Source organism: Gekko japonicus, unplaced genomic scaffold (genome assembly GCF_001447785.1).
Source record: "Gekko japonicus isolate JY-2015 unplaced genomic scaffold, Gekko_japonicus_V1.1 scaffold786, whole genome shotgun sequence".
Taxonomy (NCBI): Eukaryota; Metazoa; Chordata; class Lepidosauria; order Squamata; family Gekkonidae; genus Gekko; species Gekko japonicus.
The window spans coordinates 120,277-141,133 of record NW_015159734.1 but is presented as its reverse complement, the minus strand read 5'-3'; the positions used below and the strand labels follow the sequence as shown (position 1 = coordinate 141,133).

At 42.4% G+C, this 20,857-nt stretch overlaps 1 protein-coding gene across 1 annotated transcript in view; it reads left to right on the top strand.

The window, feature by feature from the left end:
- Nucleotides 1–13,915, top strand: part of SYT6 (synaptotagmin 6) — a 118,342-nt gene extending 104,427 nt beyond the window's left edge. The window contains exon 7 of the mRNA XM_015429262.1: nt 13,844–13,915. Coding sequence (XP_015284748.1) covers nt 13,844–13,915 — 72 coding nt within the window. The remainder of the gene's footprint in view (nt 1–13,843) is intronic.
- Nucleotides 13,916–20,857: the final 6,942 nt, after the last annotated feature.

The window sequence follows — 20,857 nt, the reverse complement described above, 5'->3', positions numbered from 1 at the left end:
TCCAGCGCCTGTTGGAAGTGTCCCCAAGGCAGTGATCCCAGTAGCAGAGTCATTCCACTCCTTTTCTCCTCTGATGTCCCATTCGAAACATTCCAAGGTATTAATCACATAAGAGACATATTTTTTTAAATGTTATTTTTTAACATAGCCTGTTTTCTATAAACAGTGAGGGGAAAGGGGTGTAGCAGAGCTTTCTGGAGATTATGCTTGGCAGTATCTGGCATCACAAAATCGCATTGTCATAAATTTGTGACTAGAAAACAGGTCTTAAATTTAATAAGGCAATTTCAGTCATTTAGGCCCTTGACATTTATTTGTTTAATAAATGTACCTCAGCCGCTTATGAATCCTAGAGGGCTTCTTCAAGACCATTACCATCTGTGTATTTAAAGTAATGATACATCTCTAGAGAAAGTTCATCTCAATCAGAATCAAATCTTTCATTAGTATCTCAAATAATGCCTAAGAAAAAGAAAACCGCTAGAATTGGTTCTCAGGTGTTTTTAAAGAAGTTTATTGTTTTTTTAAGCTGATCATATATCAAACGCCCAAGTAATCATATTTGCAGTTTGGGGCTGTGTTTAAGAAAAATCATTCTCTAATAGCAAATCATCAAAAAACTTAATTTTCTCGTCAACGTAGTCACCAAGTAGGCAAAATTTGGAATTACTGCTTTAAAATAACCCATAATAGAATATGTCATGTAAATGAAGGCTGGAGAGAGAGGCTGATTATGTATTTTTGCAACTAACTTGGCCTTGTGTTTCTGTTTTGAACAATTTGATTGCATGAAAATTGAGTTTCTGTTTTTCATTACTTTGGCACAAAGACCACAAACTGTTTCACACACCATATTAATATTTAGAAGTCTGTTCCCCTGAAGTGCTTGGTGCTGTTAGGGGAACTTTTTTCCTGGAGAAATATTCTACAAAATTCAGCTTTATTTTTGTAGTCTGCTCAGGGACATCACCCAGCAATGTAAAGCCAATGGTGAGGGGAATGGTTGTATTATATAAAATAATTATTTACCTTTGAAAGCATACAAAGCCAAACAAATGGCTTCTGTTTCTAACTCTTTGCAAATAGGAAACTCCCTATAAAATAATGTGGGAATAAGGTTTCCCTTAATTCAAATGTCTTTGAATTCAATTATCTTTGAATTAAGGGAAGAAGTATTTCCCAGTTTTCAATATCCTACATGCACACAGTCAGTCAATACTAGTGTGTCACTGAACTTCATCAGTGTTTTAAGGTCATACATATATACCATTCTTTCTTTTTTTTACTGTTAGCTTGTGATCCTACAAAAGGAGTTAAGAACATTTCTGCTGGTACATCCCTTTTTAACAGAGGGCTATGATGGAAGTCGCTTGACGATCACTCCACATACTATGTTTTTAGGTACACACATAAGTATGATTTAAAGTACAGGTATATACAATCAACCAGGGCTTTTTTCTGGGGAAACGCCCTGGAAGGGAGTTCCAGAACCTCTTCAACAAAATTCTTTTTACAATGTTACAAAGTTCATGAGCTTTCAGCATACAGATTGAAAACTTCATTTCCCTCTTGAGAGTTCTGGTGCCTCTTTTTTTTTTTAAAGGGGCCTTGCAATCAACAATGCAATAAACAGGATTACAAAATAAGCATGCAGCACACTAAAAACAGTATTCGACATATAATAAAACTATATATTTTAATTAATAAAATATTCAATCTCTTTCCCCGTCATTATCTGTCAGTGCTAGAGGATAACATAATTAATACTGGGGAATGACAATAGCACTAGGTGTAGAGGAGTGAAATGGGGCACTTGGCACTGCCAAGTTGTAGGTGGGTACTACACTGCCAAGTTGTAAGTGGGGACAAACCATTGTTCTTATAGGTGGTAGAGGAAGGGAGGAGCTGGGGCTGCATGGGACAAATACCACAACCTAGCACCTGAGGAGTAGCCAACAATAGGACACGTGCTAATTATTCGGCATGGTTGTCCTCTTCCTTCACTCAGCACTCAGGCCCCTCCCCCATTTCCCCTCAATTTACTCAGCTTGCCATCCCCTTCTCAAGACACTTTACTGCCCATTAAGGTCATCCAGAAAAGGATTTTCAGAATACCAGGTATGGTTGCCAACTGCCTGGAGAAAAAACCTGCCTTGTGTCTTTAATTGAGGTTTAATGGGATATTATTTACCAGGGCTGCGGTCACACGCAACATTAGCCACGCAAGAGATACGGAAGACAAGCGGAGTTTCCGGTCGCGATCTCACCAGCACATCTGGGAAGCGTAGCGCTTCCGTGGCACAACTGAGGCTTCCTGCCGAAAAAGCGCAGCAAAAAACTAGTACCTTGGAGGTACTAGTTTCCAGAAACTGCGGGGCAAGGGCGGGCGTCTGATCGCGTTTCCGGTGGCATCCGGCGCCCGCCCATGTCCCCTTGCGGAAAAGGGTTTTTTTCCCCCCAAGTCTCCGTGGATGCGCACATGCACCCAACGGAGCATGCGCATTCGTAGTGTACACAAAAAAAGAAAACCAGTTCGCCACGCTGTGTGCTTCTTCATTACGCGCAGGCGTGTGTTGTGATCGGCACCTCTCCCTACCCACGGAAGCTCCACAGTACCTCCACAGAACCTCCACAGTAGGTCTGATCGCTTTACTGCATGTTAGTTTGCCCCGGGGCAAACAGCCACACTTCTCCTCTGCAGTTTCCTGCCCGTGTGACAGGGGCCCAGGTAAGGTTATTTACCTCCATGCTGTGAAAAGCTCCAGTTGCCCATTCCACACATTAAGCCTCTGTTAAACAGTCAGGGCATTTTGCTTACTGGCAACCTTAAAATCAGGCTGGGGTAGGCTTCTTCCCACAATTAGAAAAGATGCCTTCTCACATTTATCCGCTATTTTTACATATTTATTACTTTGCTGTCCTTTTCCCCTCTTAATTAAGTCAAAACAACTGTAGACCTTAGTTTATTATTTAGTTTCACTTTGATTATCTTAAAGCATCTGCACCATGTTACATGTTAATTTGCTGTTTGGCCTCTATCTATAAGTTTGAAATCTACCTTCCTTTCCAATGTATTTGACAAAGTGTGCATGCACACGAAAGCTCATACCTTGAATAAACATTTGTTGGTCTTAAAGGTGCCACTGGACTCTAAATTTGTTTTAGTTTGTAGATGGTGGAGCTTGTCAGTTGCATATATGTAACTGAATCCTCGGGCGAACACTCAGAAACTTCAGTAATATTTGCTTGAAATTATACTCTTGGCCTCAAGGCAGATTGCTCGTGATTTATGATCTCAAAGCTCTAAAAATGTGTATATCCTGTATGCTATACCATTTACTTGATCTGATTTTCAGTTTGAACAATTACATCATCTTTGAGGAAGTGGGTCCTGCTGACCTGCATTAGCTAATTTTTAGGAAACTGATTGAATTAACTTTGATGTTGTTCAGTATTTTTAAAGAAGAGCTGCACGCTAAAATGGGAAGCACTGCTGAGGCCAAATTAAGGGCAACTTTTTTTTTAATAAGATAAGGGCCTGGCTGGGCCTCGATGCTAGATTTCTTTTTCGTGAAGTATCTGATGATCACAAGCTCAGCAGCTGGGTGCTGGTTTGCAAAACAAGCAAAAAAATTACACTGGCAATGGTTGACATGAAAGAGGCATCCCTGTAGTAATAGCATCTGTCTATGGAAAGGCAGTGTTATCATTGCTGTGCATTCATTTTATAGTATTCCAATTAATTAAAGAGACAATGACTGCACTTCCTTTAATGGTTAGACCCAAGTGTGTTACTTTTAATTTTCTATGATTGTAATACCTGAGAGTGCATGTATATGTGTAAAAGCAAGTGAAAATAAAGTTGTAGAAATCATAGCTTTTACACAGCATGCAGTGTTCTACATGGTATGTTATTTAGGAGATAGATTGAATTACCTTTGACATTGTTCAGTATTTTATTTTTTTTAAGAACTGCATGCTAAAATGGGAAGCGCTGTCAAGGCTGAGTATCTTCTCACTGTGTATTATCATCTCATCGGCGCCTCCGCATGGATTTTCCAGGTAGCTCTCTTTGCTGTGGCAAATGGAGAGAGATTTGCGGGGGCAATGGAGCATCCACATGGAAGTTTTCCCTCAAGTTTTCTTTCCTCGGCCCTCTATGTCTGCTGTACCCCAGCACCACCATAGGGCTTTTAACGTGCTTTTAAAAAATGGTAATAGGTGGCCCCAGTCACACAGGAGGTTTAGCCCCGCAAGAGGGACGGATCAGGGGTGCAGCAAACGGGCGCGATCACACCGCAACATCTGGGAAGCGGTGCCCACCCATCCCCAATCCGTCCATGAAGGCCGATAACGCACAGCAAAAAAGAACCTACAACAGAGCACTACCTACCTGAAACGCCGCAGCAAGCACGGCTGTGGGATCGCTGGCGTGCCCATCTTCAGGAGCATTCAAGGCTCCTGGCAGAACTGCGCATGCGCACACATGCGCAGCTGACTGCCTCGCTCTCCCTTCTGTGGTCCCCCCCCGGCATGAGCAACTGCATGGCGGCTCAGGGGATGTGTCTGATCCCACTGCCGTGTGTCTCTAAAAAGCCGCACTTTGGCTGTGTCATTTCCCCCCGTGTGGCCAGGGCCGGTATATCACTACAGGATTGTAACAATATACTGGTTCCCAGCCTTTTTCTAAAAGTAAGGGCTTTTCTGCATGCTCCATTTACTCCTGATTTTCTTGGCAGTCAATTCATAAGCACTGGGATCTACTTGGGCATGGTTCTCCCGCACGTATGCCCTTCCTCTACATTTTCACAGTTATTGAGTCAGTTTATTTTCTTCCACATGTGCCTTTAAACATTCAGGATTTTAAAGGGAGGGCGCTGTCATCATCAGTGGCATCATTGGTGGTGTCACAGCACCTCTGCCCTTTTTATTTTTTGTGCATGCTTATATTGATATATTTAGCATTGCAAAAATAGGTTTAGCAGGTTCTCTGAATTCCCAGCTTTCGTTTTTACAAAAGTAAGTCACTATTCACATCCTTGCAAAGATAGTTTCAGAGTAGCCATGTTGGTCTGCAGTATTTGAGTCCAACAAGATTTTTGGGGGGAGGGTATAAACTTTTGAGAGTCAATACTCCCTTCATCAGATACGATGAAGTGTTGTCAGATACCCATATCTGATGAAGAGACTTTTGACTTTCAAAAGCTTATTCCCCCAAAATCTTGTTGGTCTCTAAGGTGCTACTGGACTTGTTCCTTGCACAGATATGCCATTTTACTTATATCTTTGTGAGGAAAGAAGCTAGAAACTGACAGAAACATTGCACGCAAGGAAAAGGATGACCCAGAATCAGCTTCCAGAAAAAGACTGGGGTAAAAGTGGTCTCAAAAGAACTAAAAATTAAAAATAGTGAAAGAGCAACAACAAAGAAGCAAAAATGAAAGGCACAAAATGCATATGAAAATTGGGGATAAACCAGAACTGACATGGGGGAAATGCCCTAAGTCTCTAACCCTTCGGGTTGTAGAGTTATTGTCAGGTTCCCAGGCAATCCACTCTCAGAACACAATTTGTTGAAGAGAATTTTATTGGAAAGAATTTTGGAAAGTTGCAAAGATGAGATGCTTGCTAAGACTAAGGCACAAAGTGAAAGTGAAAGCCCAAGTCTGACAATTGTAAGAAGAAAAATACTGGCTGCACATTTCTCCTTATAACTCTACAACCAAAAGAGACAGAGACTTTCAAAAAGAAGAAAGCTGAGAACTAGTGCATTGTTGTAATAGATTGTTATAACATTATAGCTGTATAGTTATTGCCTGTTTTTTAAAAAAGCCTTCTGGTGGGGGGAATATGGCCACTGCAGGGACTGGTGTAAGGAAAATGGCACCAATATGAGCAGGACATGAAAAAAATGTGCACCTTCCTATCCACACAATGTCCAAAGGAGCTTTGGCTGTGAGCTTTCCAAAAAAGCTCCTGTCAAACCAGGATTCAGAAAGAGGACAGCAAAGTATTGGAAACACAGAAGCAGGATGAATAGAGGCAGGGGTCGTTTCGTAGAAAAAGAGCGAGGGGAACTCATTAGCATAACTCATTAGCATATGCCACACCCCCTGACATCACCGGAAGTGTGTCATAAGGCCACACCCCCTGACATCACCAGAAGTGTGTCATAAGGCCACACACCCCGCCCCCAACGGTCCCGGCCGCCGCCGGCAGCTTTACAGCTCCACTGCCGAGCCCCATGAGGGGCCCGGCGGTGGACCTGCAAGGCCGGCAGGAGTGCAAGGAAGCCCCGTGAAGGCCCTCCCTGGCCCCAGGCAGGCAGGGGTGGGGAGAGGCAGGGAGGAAGCAACCTACCCTCCCTCTTCTCCTGCCTCCTCCTGGCTGAATGAGGGCCGGAAGCGGGGCGGCCGGAAGCAGGGGGCGGGGCTTCATCATGTGCCCCGCCCCCTGTACCTCACCCGGGGGAACTGCATTCCCCCACGTTCCCCCCCGAAATGACCCCTGAAGAGAGGCCAACTTCATGTGGATGCTTTCCAAAACAGTGATGCAGTGAGCAAGTCAAGGTAGAGCAAATCATTCATGTATAAAACTGTTGTTTTCTCTGTCTTGGGCTCCAGAGTATGGTCTGAACTGCTGTTTTTGCCTTGTGAGACACACTGAGCAGGTCTCAGAGAGGGCATATAACTTTTTTTAACTAAATAAGATGCAGCAGTCTTACTGAAGCTAAAGAGGGGATATCTCTTGGAAATCCCATGTAAGCCACCTTGAGCTCCCTGATGAAAAAAGTGGCATATGAATGCAATATATAAAATAATCCTTACAACAGTTCTGTAATGTAGGCCAACGGAGGGTACTGAGTGTCAAAGATAATGCCTTGTCCTAGAAGACTAATCAGAGTGTACAGGCTGAGCTGAGATTTGAGCCAAAAATACTCTAACTCATAATTTATGTTCGACATAAGAACATAAGAGACGCCAATGTTGGATCAGGCCAAAGGCTCATCCAGTCCAACACTCTGTCACACAGTGGCCAAAAATACCAGTGCCATCAGGAGGTCCAACAGTGGGGCCAGGACATTAGAAGCCATCCCAATTTGACCCCCCCCCCAAGCACCAAGATGACAGAGCATCACTTGCCCCAGAGCCCCTATCTATACCTTGTGGCTAATAGCCACTGATGGACCTCTGCTCCATATGCCTATCTAATTCCCTTTTGAAGCCGTCCATGCTTGTAGCCGCCACCACTTCCTGTGGCAGTGAATTCCATGTGTTAATCACTCTTTGGGTGAAGAAGTACTTCCTTTTATCGGTTCTAACCCGACCGCTCAGCAATTTCATGGAGTGCCCACGAGTTCTTGTATTGTGAGAACGGGAGAAAAGTACTTCTTTCTCTACCTGTTCTTTTCCATGCATAATCTTGTAAACCTCAATCATGTCACCCCTCAGTTGTCTTTTCTCCAAGCTCAAGAGCCCTAAGCGCTTTAACCTTTCCTCATAGGAAACCCTTTTATCATTCGAGTTGCCCTTTTCTGCACTTTTCCCAAAGCTATAATATCCTTTTTAAGGTGTGGTGACCAGAACTGCACACAGTATTCCGAATGAGGTCTCACCATTGATTTATATAGGGGCATTATTATATTGGCTGATCTGTTTTCAATACCCTTCCTAATAATCCCCAGCATAGCATTGGCCTTCTTTATTGCAGTCACACACTGTCTCGACATTTTCAGTGAGTTATCTACTACAACTCCAAGATCTCTCTCTTGCTCAGTCTCTGCCAGTTCAGACCCCATCAATGTGTTTTATATTTAGGATTTTTGGCTCCAATGTGCATCACCTTGCACTTGGCCACACTGAATCCCATTTGCCATGTTGACGCCCGCTTGCCCATCCTTGACAGATCCCTTTGGAGTGCCTCACAATCCTCACTGGTTTTCACCACCCTGAACAACTTCGTATCATCTGCAAATTTAGCCACTTCACTGCTTACTCCCAACTCCAAATCATTAATGAACAAGTTAAAAATCAGTGGACCAAGTACTGATCCCTGCGGTACCCCACTGCTTACCTCCCTCCACTGAGAAAATTGCCCATTTATACTCACTCTCTGTTTTCTATTAATTAGCCACTTAACTCTCTGGCTGGCTTTGGGAATGTTGCAATAAAATACAATGTTGGGTTGTCTAATCCAGCACTGTGATGTCAGGCATATCAAAAGCATTCCAGGTTGTTTGTAAGAAACAATTTGAACAATTTGAGGACTTGAACTCAGGGCTCCCTAGTCTTGGAAACTGACCTCCTTGTACCTCAAATATTCCTTCATAGTTCATTGGATGGAGATAGTGAACAATGCTTCTTCCTGATGTTCTCATAGAATCATAGTTGGAAGGGAACTCCAGGGTCATCTAGTCCAACCCCCTGCACAGTGCAGGAAATTCACAAATACCTCCCCCTCCACACCCCAGTGATTGCTGTTCCACACCCAGAAGATGACAAAAAACATCCAGGATCTCCAGCCAAACTGGCATGGAGAAAAATTGCTTCCTGACCCCAAGGTGGTGATCAGCATTTCCCTGGGCATGTAAGAAAGGGCCACAAGAACTAAGCACTGATGCAACCCTTCCTGCCCTCCCTCTCATGATCTGCCTAAGTTCACAGAAACAGCACTGCTGTCAGATTGCCATCTAGCCTCTGTTTGAAAACCTCCAAAGAAGGAGAGCCCACCACCTCTGGAGGAAGCCTGTTCCACTGAGGAACTGCTCTAACTGTCAGGAAGTTCTTCCTAATGTTTAGCTGAAAATTCTTCTGATTTAATTTCAACCCACTGGCTCTGGTTTGACCCTCTGGGGCAACAGGAAACAACTCTATATCATCCTCTATATGACAGCCCTTCAAGTACTTGAAGATGGTTATCATATCACCTCTCAGTCATCTCTTTTCCTCATAGAACTTGGTCTCCAGACCCCTCACCATCTTTATTGCCCTCCTCTGGACACATTCCAGCTTGACTATATCCTTTTTAAATTGTGGTGCCCAAAACTGAACACAGTACTCTAGGTGAGATCTAACCAGAGCAGAGTAAAGCGATATCATCACTTCGCAGGATCTGGACACTATACTTCTTTTGATACAGCCCAAAATTGCATTTGCCTTTTTAGCTACCACATCACACTGCTGACTCATGTTCAGTGTATGGTCTGCTTGTTTTTTCTTGTAAGATTTTTTTCAGACTCCTACTCGAACTTACACTCCTCCATTTCAAGAACTTAACATCTAGCAATATTTGATTTAAATACTGGGTATTAACTTTTTATTAGCTTACATGCCTCAGTCAAAACTATTTGTGGCTTGCTATTACAGAACCTGCTTTACATATAGAAGGCCTTAGGGTCAGTCCTCAGGAAGCAGATATTGAGAAAAACCCTGGAGAGCCGCTGCCAGTCAAAGTAGACAGTACTGGTAGACCAAAGGCCCAACTCATTCTCAGACAGTGTAATATGTTTGTAAGTCTTTTTATAAGTCTTTGACCAACTACTACCATTATGAATTATTAACCATTTATTGGAACTCTTGCAGTGTTTGACACCTGACAAAAGAACTAAAAATATTCACTGAGGCAAAATAATTCTGTCACATTTGAAATCTTGAGGTCAAAGTTCAGAGTCAAAATCTGAAATATTTTGAAATTATAAAAATCTATTTCAGCATTGCCCTTGACCAAATATTCTTCTCGAAACTTTTCCAGCTTGTCAACACCCTTTTTGAGTAATGCTCAGAAATGAAGTAAGCACAGTTCATTGGCAGAATATTTATTCTTGCGCCAACTTTGTTCCTTATAAACTTGTTTTCGTCTTGACAGCATATTTTTCTGCTAAGTAATCATATTGTGCTCATCTAATACATTCATCTTCTGCTTATTCTCCATCTCCTATCTCTTTTTCATCATATCTTTGCTGAATATTCAAGTGATGAGGTTGTTGTACACTGCACCTCTATAATTATCCCTGTTGCTCCTACCAATTTTCCTCCTCCTCCTCCTCCTCCGCCACCACCACTACCTACATCTCCTTCTCTTAAACTTATCATTTATCACATTGACCAGATTTCTTTCAACCTTTCTTTTCTACTGCTTCTTCTCTTTTGCCACCTCTTATTATACTGGAGAAGACCCTGATGCTGGGAAAGATTGAAGGTCAAAGAAGACGGGGACGGCAAAGGATGAGATGGTTAGACAGTGTCATAGATGCAACGAACATGAAGTTGAGCAAACTTCAGAGGACGGCGGAAGACCGGAAGGCCTGGCGTGATCTGGTCCATGGGGTCGCGAAGAGTCGGACTTGGCTGTGCGACTGAACAACAAAAAATTATACAAGTGCAATGTGTTCTGTCACAACTGCTCTCTTGGTCCCAAGCTGCCCTCGACTGAGGTTTACCAAGAACAAAGGGGGGTTGGTTGGGTTTTTTTAAAAAAGCCTTTTCCTTTCTGACCCCCATCCCCATTTGCCTGTGATTATTACTCTGGATGTTGAGTTGCCACCAGCAAGAGAATTCCCCTCCCCCTTTTAGGCTTTTATCCTGGCTGTCTTGTCTATCAGTAAACCTTCGTTGGTTTTAAAGGTGCCACTGGACTCTAAATTTGTTCTATTGCACATCAATAGTCTAGGAACAAGAGGGGGGGTGGGCAGGCGGGCTGTGTTTCCCTGTCTGTCCTGACCTTCAGCACTGGCTCCTTCTAAGTAGCAAAGCAAAGCAGCCCGTGACGAAATGTGGTTAGGCTTTCCCTAGGCAGTGCATTCACACCCAAAGATCATGAATAAAATAAATTGTTAATAACTAAAGATGAATCCTGTGGGAACACTCTAAGAGATGGTTGCCTTACAGATTCCATAATGAAGCTTCATGCAAAATACATAGGGATCTTGGAGTGAAATAAAATTTCCTCTCCTGCTGCACCAGCCTTTTTTCTGCTCTTCAGAGAGATGGATTGAGAGAGATTTTTTTCCTGTCTTTTTCAATCTATTTGCATCTACAATCTTTTAACATGTTGGTGTGGTGTGGTATACCCCACATCTAAAGGCTGCCTTCAGCCACCATTTAATCAATGGAAAGATGGAGTGTAAATAGTTTAACAAACAAACTGCAATCCTAAAGACACTTTCTTTGGAGTAAGCCCCACTGAATAGACCTGAGTACGATTCTGAGTAGACCTGCTTAGGATTGCTCTCAAAAAGGTCTCTTCTGGACCTGTTCCTTCTAACTTGAAGCAAGCAGTTGTTTTGAGAAATCTTTAAAACCTTTACCCACCTTTCACTCACAAGCCCCCCCCCAATTCTGGAGTGCCTTGTTTATTCCCAACATCTTCCATTAATTCTGTCAAAATCTTGTTTGAGACATATCCATCTAGGTTCTACTCATTTCATTCCAGTAACACTGCTTTGAAAAATTCCAGATAATCTATTGCTTGTGAAATTGCGAGTCCTCTGTCTGTTCTGAATCTCTTAGGGCAGAAATGCACATTAAGTTCTATGATTATTTAATGGGAGTTTTTATACAATGAAACAGCTGAGGATACAGTTTGAAATGGGAGACAGGAATGTGGGGAGAGAAATTCTTTTTATCTCTTTCTCTTTCAGCTTTTTTCCCACTGGAAACTGACCCCACCAAGTTGATTTCACCCCTTCTAGAGAAAACACAGGGGTATCTATATTTCTTTCCCTCAGCAGATGTCAAGGTAGCTTGGTAGAAGATCTTTCTCTGATGGGAAAATCTCCAGATGAACCTCTGTTGCTTTTTATCTGTGCTTTGATTCCTTTCTATTGCCCTCTTCATTTTTTTCTGATAATGTTTCCTGTGCTGTCTTTTGCATATCTCTTTTCCTTCTTGATTGCACCGTCAGGCCCATAGCCAGGATTTTTTCATTGGGGGGCATGTAAATTTCTTTGGGGGCAGCAATACCATGCATTTTATTCCTTCCTTCTCCCCATTCTTTATGCTCCTTATCAGACTGTGAGCCTGCAGACAAGGATTGTTGCAATTTTAATATCTATTGTATGTGTTGTGTTAGGGGGAAAGATAAATTAAAGATGACGATGATGAAGAAGAAGAAGAAGAAGAAGAAGAAGAAGAAGAAGAAGAAGAAGAAGAAGAAGAAGAAGAAGAAGAAGAAGAAGAAGAAGAAGAAGAAGAAGAAGAAGAAGAAGAATTCAGTATTCCAAATGTGGTGTCAATAGCTGCAAGCAAAGTGCTACTAAAATCTATAACTGGCCTATTGAACCACAAAACAGAAGTCCAAGAGTGGCATTTATTGAACTATAGCATCAGGGCTAGGCTTGGTATTTGTTCTCCTTCTTAATCTACCCAACATTTATCACCAATTTTAAACGTGTGTTTTAATTTTTTTCAGATTATGTAAAATGAGAATGATATTGATTTATTCTCACAGCATTAAGTAGGGAAAAAACAGTATGTTTATAAAGGGATCTACATGCACATAAAACTGGAAACATTTATATTTGGTTAGGGATTATAGCATTGCTGTGAATCAAAGCCATACAGAAAATTAAACTTGATGACATTAAGGTTGTGGTCACACACGCCAGAAAAAATGGGGCGGGGGGAAGCGAGGCTATTTCCTTCGGAGGAATTTGACCCGCAGTTGCACAATCATACAGTCCTTGGAAGCTGTGGGCACAGCCCACCACTGCGTGATCAGACGCAACCACGGTTTTTTTTGCCGTTTGCTTCCAATGTGCTTAAATAAGGAATCAATTAATCGCATCTCCGCACTGAGGGCTCCCTATGGAATTTGCGATGATGCACATACTGAGAAGGGGGGGGAACAATGGCAAGGAGTCGGGATGGCCTGATCAGACCATCCCTACGCCATGAGAGCGTGCTGGAGCGATCAGACAGTGGAACATCCATCCGTGACCTGTCGCAACCTGTTTTCTACTGGATTTTCCCCGGTGTCTTTTAACTCCGCTTCTGTGGCAGACTGGGTTGCCGATGGCTGTGGGGCGCTTCCCAGATGTTGTTGTCTGATCATGCCTTTAAATCCACCCGGCATTCACGCTTATGGCAGGTCTAATTGTGCATATGATCACAGCCTACGAAAACATAGCCAGCTCAAAAAGTAACTGCTTCTTACCTCCCATAGCCATCCTGAAACTCCCGTGTGTTTATGTACTGTATTTCTATATCACTTTTCCTCATTGCTCACCATTGTTTACACTTACAGAGTTTTAAAATATTAACTCAATTAAACACCATTAAAACCAAATCAGGAAAAAGCCCACCTGAACAATACAACCTTAACATTACTGCCTATATCGGATGAGAGAAGAGGCAGTTCGTACTTCACCTGGCAGCCCATGCCATAACAATGGGGTGGGCCATAGAAGACATTCTTGGCCTGGCAGTCAAAGATCTCACCTTCTTTGGGAGAGGAAAAGGGGGGAAAGAACAAATCCTGTTGTGAGAATCAAGTGCGGAGAGGTGAAAGCAATCAGCGGAAGTAGTAATTTTAAATTGTGAAATATTTATTTTTCAACCATGTATAGAAAGAAGCATTCCAAACACAGCTGCCCACATCCAGTGATTCTTTTGAGAGCATGCTCATGGAGGGTGTATCTATTCACATCAATAGAAATGACCGCCGCAGAGTGATGCAGTCATAGTGCTTCCCCCCCCCAATCGTTTAATGGGTCAACCTACCTCTGTAGAAATCTATGTCCAAGCACACATGGAGCTCTGAATCAGAGGTGCAAATGTTGTTGTTGTTGTTTTTGGCTTGGTTGATATCTTTGTTCAGTAATTCATCTCCTTTTTTCCTTCCACAGTGGCATGGCCGAGCAGCCAGCTTTGACAGTCAAGGCTCCTGTCCCTCTCCCAAACCACCTTCAACACCGTGATGCATCGAGTGGTGACTCCATCTAGACTCAACCATGTTCTTTCACTTTGTTTTGGTTTTTCCCCCCCACATGCCCTGAATTCTAAGCAACCTGTTGCTGAGTAACAGCAGAACTGGACAGCCAACACTGAGATGACTTGTTCCTGCAGTGGCAAAGGCAGCAAAGCTGTTTTGTGGTCCGGTATATCTTTGTTGTTTGTGTCTCTCAAAGTGATATTCTCTGTGGTTTTCACTTTTTGGATGAGGTTACCTGGACAAATGAAGGATGAATGAAGCGTAGGCTGGAACCGTGTTCTGTAAAATAACATGTAAAATAGCTATTTGTGTATGTATGGACAGGTCACAGAGAAATCTTGACCTTCTGCAGCGAACTACATAGATTTAAGAAGGAAAACATATGAAAAAGATGAGAATTAAAAGCAAGATAGCCGTGATTAGAGTCCTTGTGACATGTGAAGAACACCCTTTTGTTATTGTGATCAGTGATAAATTACAGATTTTCTTACCCATACTGTGTCGTTCATGGAGTCTGTGCGGTGTGTATCTCAGCCTGCCCTTTGGTGTATTTTAAAGAGTTGCTGATTCCTCAGGGAAAAAAAATAACAATTTTCTGTATTTACATTCTCCAGAGAATCTTTTGCATGAGCTCAGTTGCTTCAGGCCCTGCCCACTCCTGCTGCAGTTTAAAGCTGGTTACAGCTTTGAGAATTAAAAAAAAAACATTAAAAAACTAAAAGTGATTTCCCATCCATTTTTTCTTCTTGAGAATGATGAAAAATTCTGTATTTATTGAGATGTTGTTACTTCCTGAACTGCTTTGTCTTGATTTTCTAAACCATTTTCAATTAGTCTGGCTTTTTGGCAAAGAAAAAAAAAATTAAGCATTTGCCATGGTTAGGTAAGAGCCGGAATGTTGTGCCTGTTTGTAACTTTTTTCTTTTAAATTTGGGAAATGAGAAAAATTCCTTTTATTGGAAAAAATGTGCTATAGAATTTCTGGAAATGTTCCGAAAAGGTGTAATTTCTGCTGTTTCTCATTGCATTTGTGGAATTGCAGGGTAGTCCCATGACATTAACACTGATCTGATCTGAAGGGATGTCTACAATGCAAGTTGAATCATTTTGGTGCCATTTGGCTTACATAGCTTCCAGCGCATTTACCAGTTTGGTGTAGTGATTAAGAGTGGCGAACTCTAATCTAGAGAACTGGGTTTGATTCCCTACTCCTCCACTTGAAGCAGCAGGGTGACCTTGGGTCAGTCACAGTTCTCTCTGCCCAAAAAAATAAACTTAGCTCACCACAAAGTAGAGCTAGAGTTTCAGGCTGCCAGACATCTCCTGGCTATACTACACCCACTGCCATATGATAATTAATTAATTCGTTTGCTCCTATCCTGCTCTTGGATCTGTCTCTCCTTTCCTTATGCTGCAGTGTCTACATGACTTAGGTTATATAACATAGACTGCTTTCAGACATTTTTGCTCTGCTCAGTTGTTCCTTTCCCACAGTCAACTGAAAGTGTAATCGCAATTGAGATTTCACACAGCATTCAGTAGGATTGGATCCAGCCAGGCTTTTCACTCAACCTACAGCCCTTGTGATACATGGCTTTTGTCCCTACAGGTCATATGATCCTCAGCATACTATTTTTGGTGGCCAAGGGAGACACTCTCTTCTCTTTTTACTGGTGGGAAAGCTGGTTGAATCCAACCAAAAGTGCTGTCTTCTCTTAAGAATCCTGAAATGCCTCTCCCCATGAACAAGATCCTGTTTACTCCAGAGTAAATTCCATCTAGGAATTTCTACCTTTCCCTGCAATTTTCCTTTTGTTCCTTGGTTTATAGGCTGGCTGGATCCAACCTTTTATTTACATTCTACAACTGACTCATTGATTATTCACTCTTGTTCCCCAAAGGAAGGACAGGGCTTAAGTACTACTATACAACTTGTAGTCAAATCTATTGCTTCAGATTTTCTCTCTTATTTTTCTATTAACATAATTTTGTAATATTGCTCTAATAAAATTTTAAGATATTGAGGATTGCTTTGGCTACAAAGTAAAAAAGCAGTACTTAACCTCCTTACAAAAACAAGACAAAGATTAAGTAATAATTGATTTGTGAATGCTTTACATCCTAAGTCAGATGAGAGAAGAGGAAATAAAGTCAGACAAGAAGCAGAGGAGGAAAATTTAAAGGAACAGTAGACCTCAGAATCTTCAGTAGTGTTCTGACTGTCTACATTGGACAGCCTACAGCTGCAATGTTTTTGTTGTTGCTTCTAATCACCATAAATCTGGTCTGAATGAAAAACTGTGAATGCAGATGGATTGTTAACAATTCCGTCTAGATATCCCATTAAAACTGAGTGAACGAATGATGGCAATTTCAGGTTAAGTGGGTAGAGTGGAAAAAACTATAACTGTCTCTATGATTTTTTTGCATAAGGTTTATATCTCTGACTCTTGCCTTTTAAAGACTTTTTTTGTTTAATGCTCAGGAGACAGGCACAACTGCAGGGTTTGACTGCACCCAAACAGCATGATTACAATAAGCTCGTGCTGTAGATTTTAGAAAGTGCTACTTCAGATCAAGCTTGCCACATATATTACAACCAGTAGTGTGAGAGTTGTTGTGACAAGCCATTCTGGGTAATGTGGGTGGGGCCTATGATGCAATTACAACTCACACCAGCATCATAAACTCCCAGTATATGTACCATGGTGCAGCACTAACCATGACAAACTGCTAATGTGAACAATGGTAGAACTGGAGAAGCATGTGCATTGTGGCCTTGTTACTCCATATGCAGAACCAAAAATAAAACTAGATATATTTTTAAAACAGTAGCACTAATCCAAATGAATTCCAAATTAAAACCTTTTCCATTTGCTTTTTGTAGCAAAAAAAAATCCCTATTCTTTATGCAATGTTTAATGTTGAATTAAAACGCAGTGAACTATCTAAAGAAAGCAAGGCTTCCATGAAATCAATAGAACTAAACCGTACAGGTAAGCCATCTTTCTGATTAATTCTAAAGGGAACAGAGAGGGATGTGCCCAGCTTCCTCTGGTTTTCAATCAGTCCAGTCCAGCAAAGTTGATTCCTGCCTATGATACCTTGCACCTGATGGTGTATTTACTGTGCACTAGCAAATAGATTATCAGTGCTATCAACTCTAATTGTCCTGGTCACCTGTTCAGGGGGTAGGAACCAAAATCCAGGTGCAGTCAGATTTAGGGTCTCTGGATTCAGGATTACTGACTACAATCAAGTTCATGGTCACATTGCCATTGATTTCCATGGGCCACAGCTATGACCTTGATTGCTGCCAATTCTTACCTATAAGATTTCTTATGTTTTTCCTTGCATACTTTTTTTTAAAAAAAATGATAAAATATTTCATTATTTCTTTAGAGTATTATTTAAAATATTTTGCTTTGAGACAATGTGACATGGGAATGGCTAAAATATCTACAAATTGCCATTGTACATGTCCATTCAATGAGGTTTACAGTGTTCCCTCTAAGCTGAGTTAGTGTGAGCTAGCTCAGTTTTTTAGCCTCTGGCTCACACATTTTTGTCTTAGCTCAGGAAGGATGGTTCCAGAGCAAACTAATTTATGCAGTAGCCAAATCACCTGCTCACAACTTTAATACCAGTAGCTCACATAGTAGAATTTTTGCTCACAGGACTCCATAGCTTAGAGGGAGCATTGGCTGGAAACCAAGCCAAACCATTAAAAAAAACACCTCACCTTAAATTCAACATCACTCATTATCAATACTCACTGATCTAAACTTTCCAGACCTTTGCAGGGGAACTTTGTTCAGTGAAAGACCATCCTGTTTTAGCTCCTCACCACACCTTGTGTCTTAATTTTCTTTGTATGTGCCACACGCTACAGGAGCATCAGTTCAATAAAATGACTTTTTTGGAACCTCTTGTTCAGTGAAGTAATGTATTTTCTGTCCCTTATGGGGATATTTATTTAAAAACACGATGGTGACCAATGAAAGGAGAAATGGAATGAATTACATATGACATCCAAGTTGCTATACCAAACAATCACCAGCTTTTTGGCAGAGAATTTTTTTAAGGTAGTACTAGTTCGATCAGATGGGAAGGCGGTATGGTATAGCCTGATCTCGTCAGATGTCAGAGCTAAGCTGAGTCAGTATTTGGAAGGGAGACCACCAAGGACAGCTCTGCCGAGGCAGGCAATAGCAAACCACCACTGCTTCTCACTTGCCTTGAAAGTCCCTTACTGGGGTCTCTATAAGTCAGCTGTGACTTGACAGCACTTCACACACACACTAGTTAGATTTTCATAGGATGTTTCATAGCAACAGGATGTTTCGATGGCAGACTCTTGAACACAGAACACCCAAGGAGCGATAAAGAGAGAAAGCTTTAAGGAACCCAGGTTAACTCAGGTTGCCTAGAAATTCTGAAAACTACCCGCATTCAGCTCTTTGGAAATGTCTTTTTTTCGGTCCTAAAAGAACTGAACAATGTTAAAAAGTTGAGTCATTACCCTGACATTTTAATGCAACCCTCTGGATGACCTAAAAATGAGTACTATTAGTGCCTCAAAAGCAGTTCTGAACATGATATGGAAACACTCTTGGACTCCTCGTGCACAAAGTGAATAGGACTGCCAACTTCATTTTCTGCAGAGCTGCTGCCTGGCATACAGAAACGCAGTAGCTGTCATGGAACTCAAGTAATGACAGAAGGTGTAACATCCTTGTTATTTTCTAAAGCATGTGGATTTTACCACAGGAATCCTCCAAGGAAAAAGAAAAGTGGCAATACTAAGACTGCAGGTTTGAATGGAGAATGTGCCCCCCCAAAAAATGTTTCTTTAAGAATTTTGGTCCCCGCCCTGCATGGGAGAGGGGGAAAGCTTTGGCCATGCCTCCCATTGGAAGGAATGGAAGACAAGGCAAGTTAGGGACAGCATGGCAATTTAGGAACACATGCACTAATGGGGGTAGGCCTGGGGAGCTGATGTTTAAGGAGGCTACACCTCTCACACCCATGCTTTTGACTGGAATTTCCCCCCAACCTTTTGCCCTTGGTTTTAGCAATACAGAATTAGCTATTCATATGAGGTCCGAGGAGAGATGTTTTTGAACATAAACAGTGTGTTAGTCCCAGTAGTGATGGTCGTTTCATCATTTCACATGGACTTTTGGCTTGTATAGTTCCTCCACCTTGGAGAATTGGTGACAGTACTTGGTAGGATGGTCACATGTCTCTGGTAAATTTTGGAAAGCCAAGACTTGGGTGATTCCTAAACCCATTGGGCTGTTCCAGCCCTTCATGTCTAATCTTAGTGGTATGATTAGATGCTGTTAGCTAGAATGATTCATTCCACCCACAAATCTCTCCCCTTCCTTAATGTCACTTCAGGGTTGTGGAACTGCTCTTTTTAAAATCTCTGCCTTTTTAGCCAATTCTCTTGTAATCTAGAATTTAGTAGAAAGTCACATGGAGTTCTGCAGAAAGCTTCAGCTTCAATTTTTAATCTGTGCTTCACAGAAATGAACTCAGAAATGAACATCTTTTTTCCAGGTCCGTGTGGAATTAATTGTTGCCTTTCTTTCCTGTAATGGGTTATTTAGAGTGTTATACCTTGTTGCTCCCCCCTCCATCAGCTCCCAGGTTTTAGGAGCAGCACAAATCCTTCTGAAAATTTGCCAATAAGGAGATTGACACCATGTGAACTGCTGCCTCTGAAGTAAACTCTCTTAAATGGAGCTGCGGTGGCTCAAGTGGTTAAGACGCTGAACTGCAGGCTGTGGGAGGTCAGTAGTTCAGCAGTTCGAGACCCCAGGTCCCGCATGATGGAGTGAGCTCCCATCTCTAGTTCCAGCTCCTGCCAACCTAGCAGTTTGAAAGCAAGAAATTGCAAGTAGATAAATAGGTACCACTTCAGTGGGAAGGTAACAGCGTTCCGTGCGCCTTGGTGTTTAGTCATGCCGGCCACATGACCACGGAAACATCTTCGGACAGCGCTGGCTCTTCGGCTTTGAAACAGAGATGAGCACCGCAACCCTAGAGTCGGACTCTACTGGCTTTCGAGCAAGGGAACCTTTACCTTTTTAAACTCTCTTAAATATGCTAGCCCAGTAATTTAAGCTTGCATTTTAACATACGATACTGCCTTAAACCAAGTCAGACTATTGGTCCATTTACTCCTGTATTGTGTCTTCTCTGATTGGTGGTGGCTCTCCAGGGGCGGATGCAAAGGATTGTGTTTCTCAACACCTTCTAACAGCAACTAAGGCCGCGTTCAGACTGGCAGTTTGGCCTGGGAGACAAACGTTTCAGAAGCGTTTCAGTAGCGGATTAAAGGGGCGGGTTCACACAGGCACATCTGTTAGGCGTCCCCCAGCCGTACTCAAGCCATCTTGTGCCACTTCCCTCCCGAGTTTAAAAGATACTAGGTGAAAGGGGAAGCAAACTATGTGTGAGCGGGTTGATTCCAGTTCCCTGCATGTGAACGCAAGCGCTGCTAAGGCGGGAACAACCCTCAGTCATTGATATTAGGCACCGGCTGTTTCCGCAGGCAGGCACCGTTGGGGCCTGCATGATCCTGCCCTATTTGCTGCTGCGCCCATGTGCATGGGCGCATTCAGCCCAGCATGGAAACAGCTGCTAACAGCCTGCCGGGGCGGCCCAACAGTGTGAACGCTCCCTTGCACTTCCTCCACAGTATCCTCCTGCTTCATTCGCTGCAGTGTGAATGGGAATACCGCAACCAAGCCATTTCGGGTCTGTTCCGGGTTTTCTTTGCCGCGACTCCCTAGTGCTGCAAACTGCCAGTCTAAACATGGCCTAAGATTAGACATACCAGAGACTGAATGTGGGGCCATGCTGTGCCATTAAGACACAGACCCTCATCTCCCAGACTCAGATTCTTAGGTGAAAATGG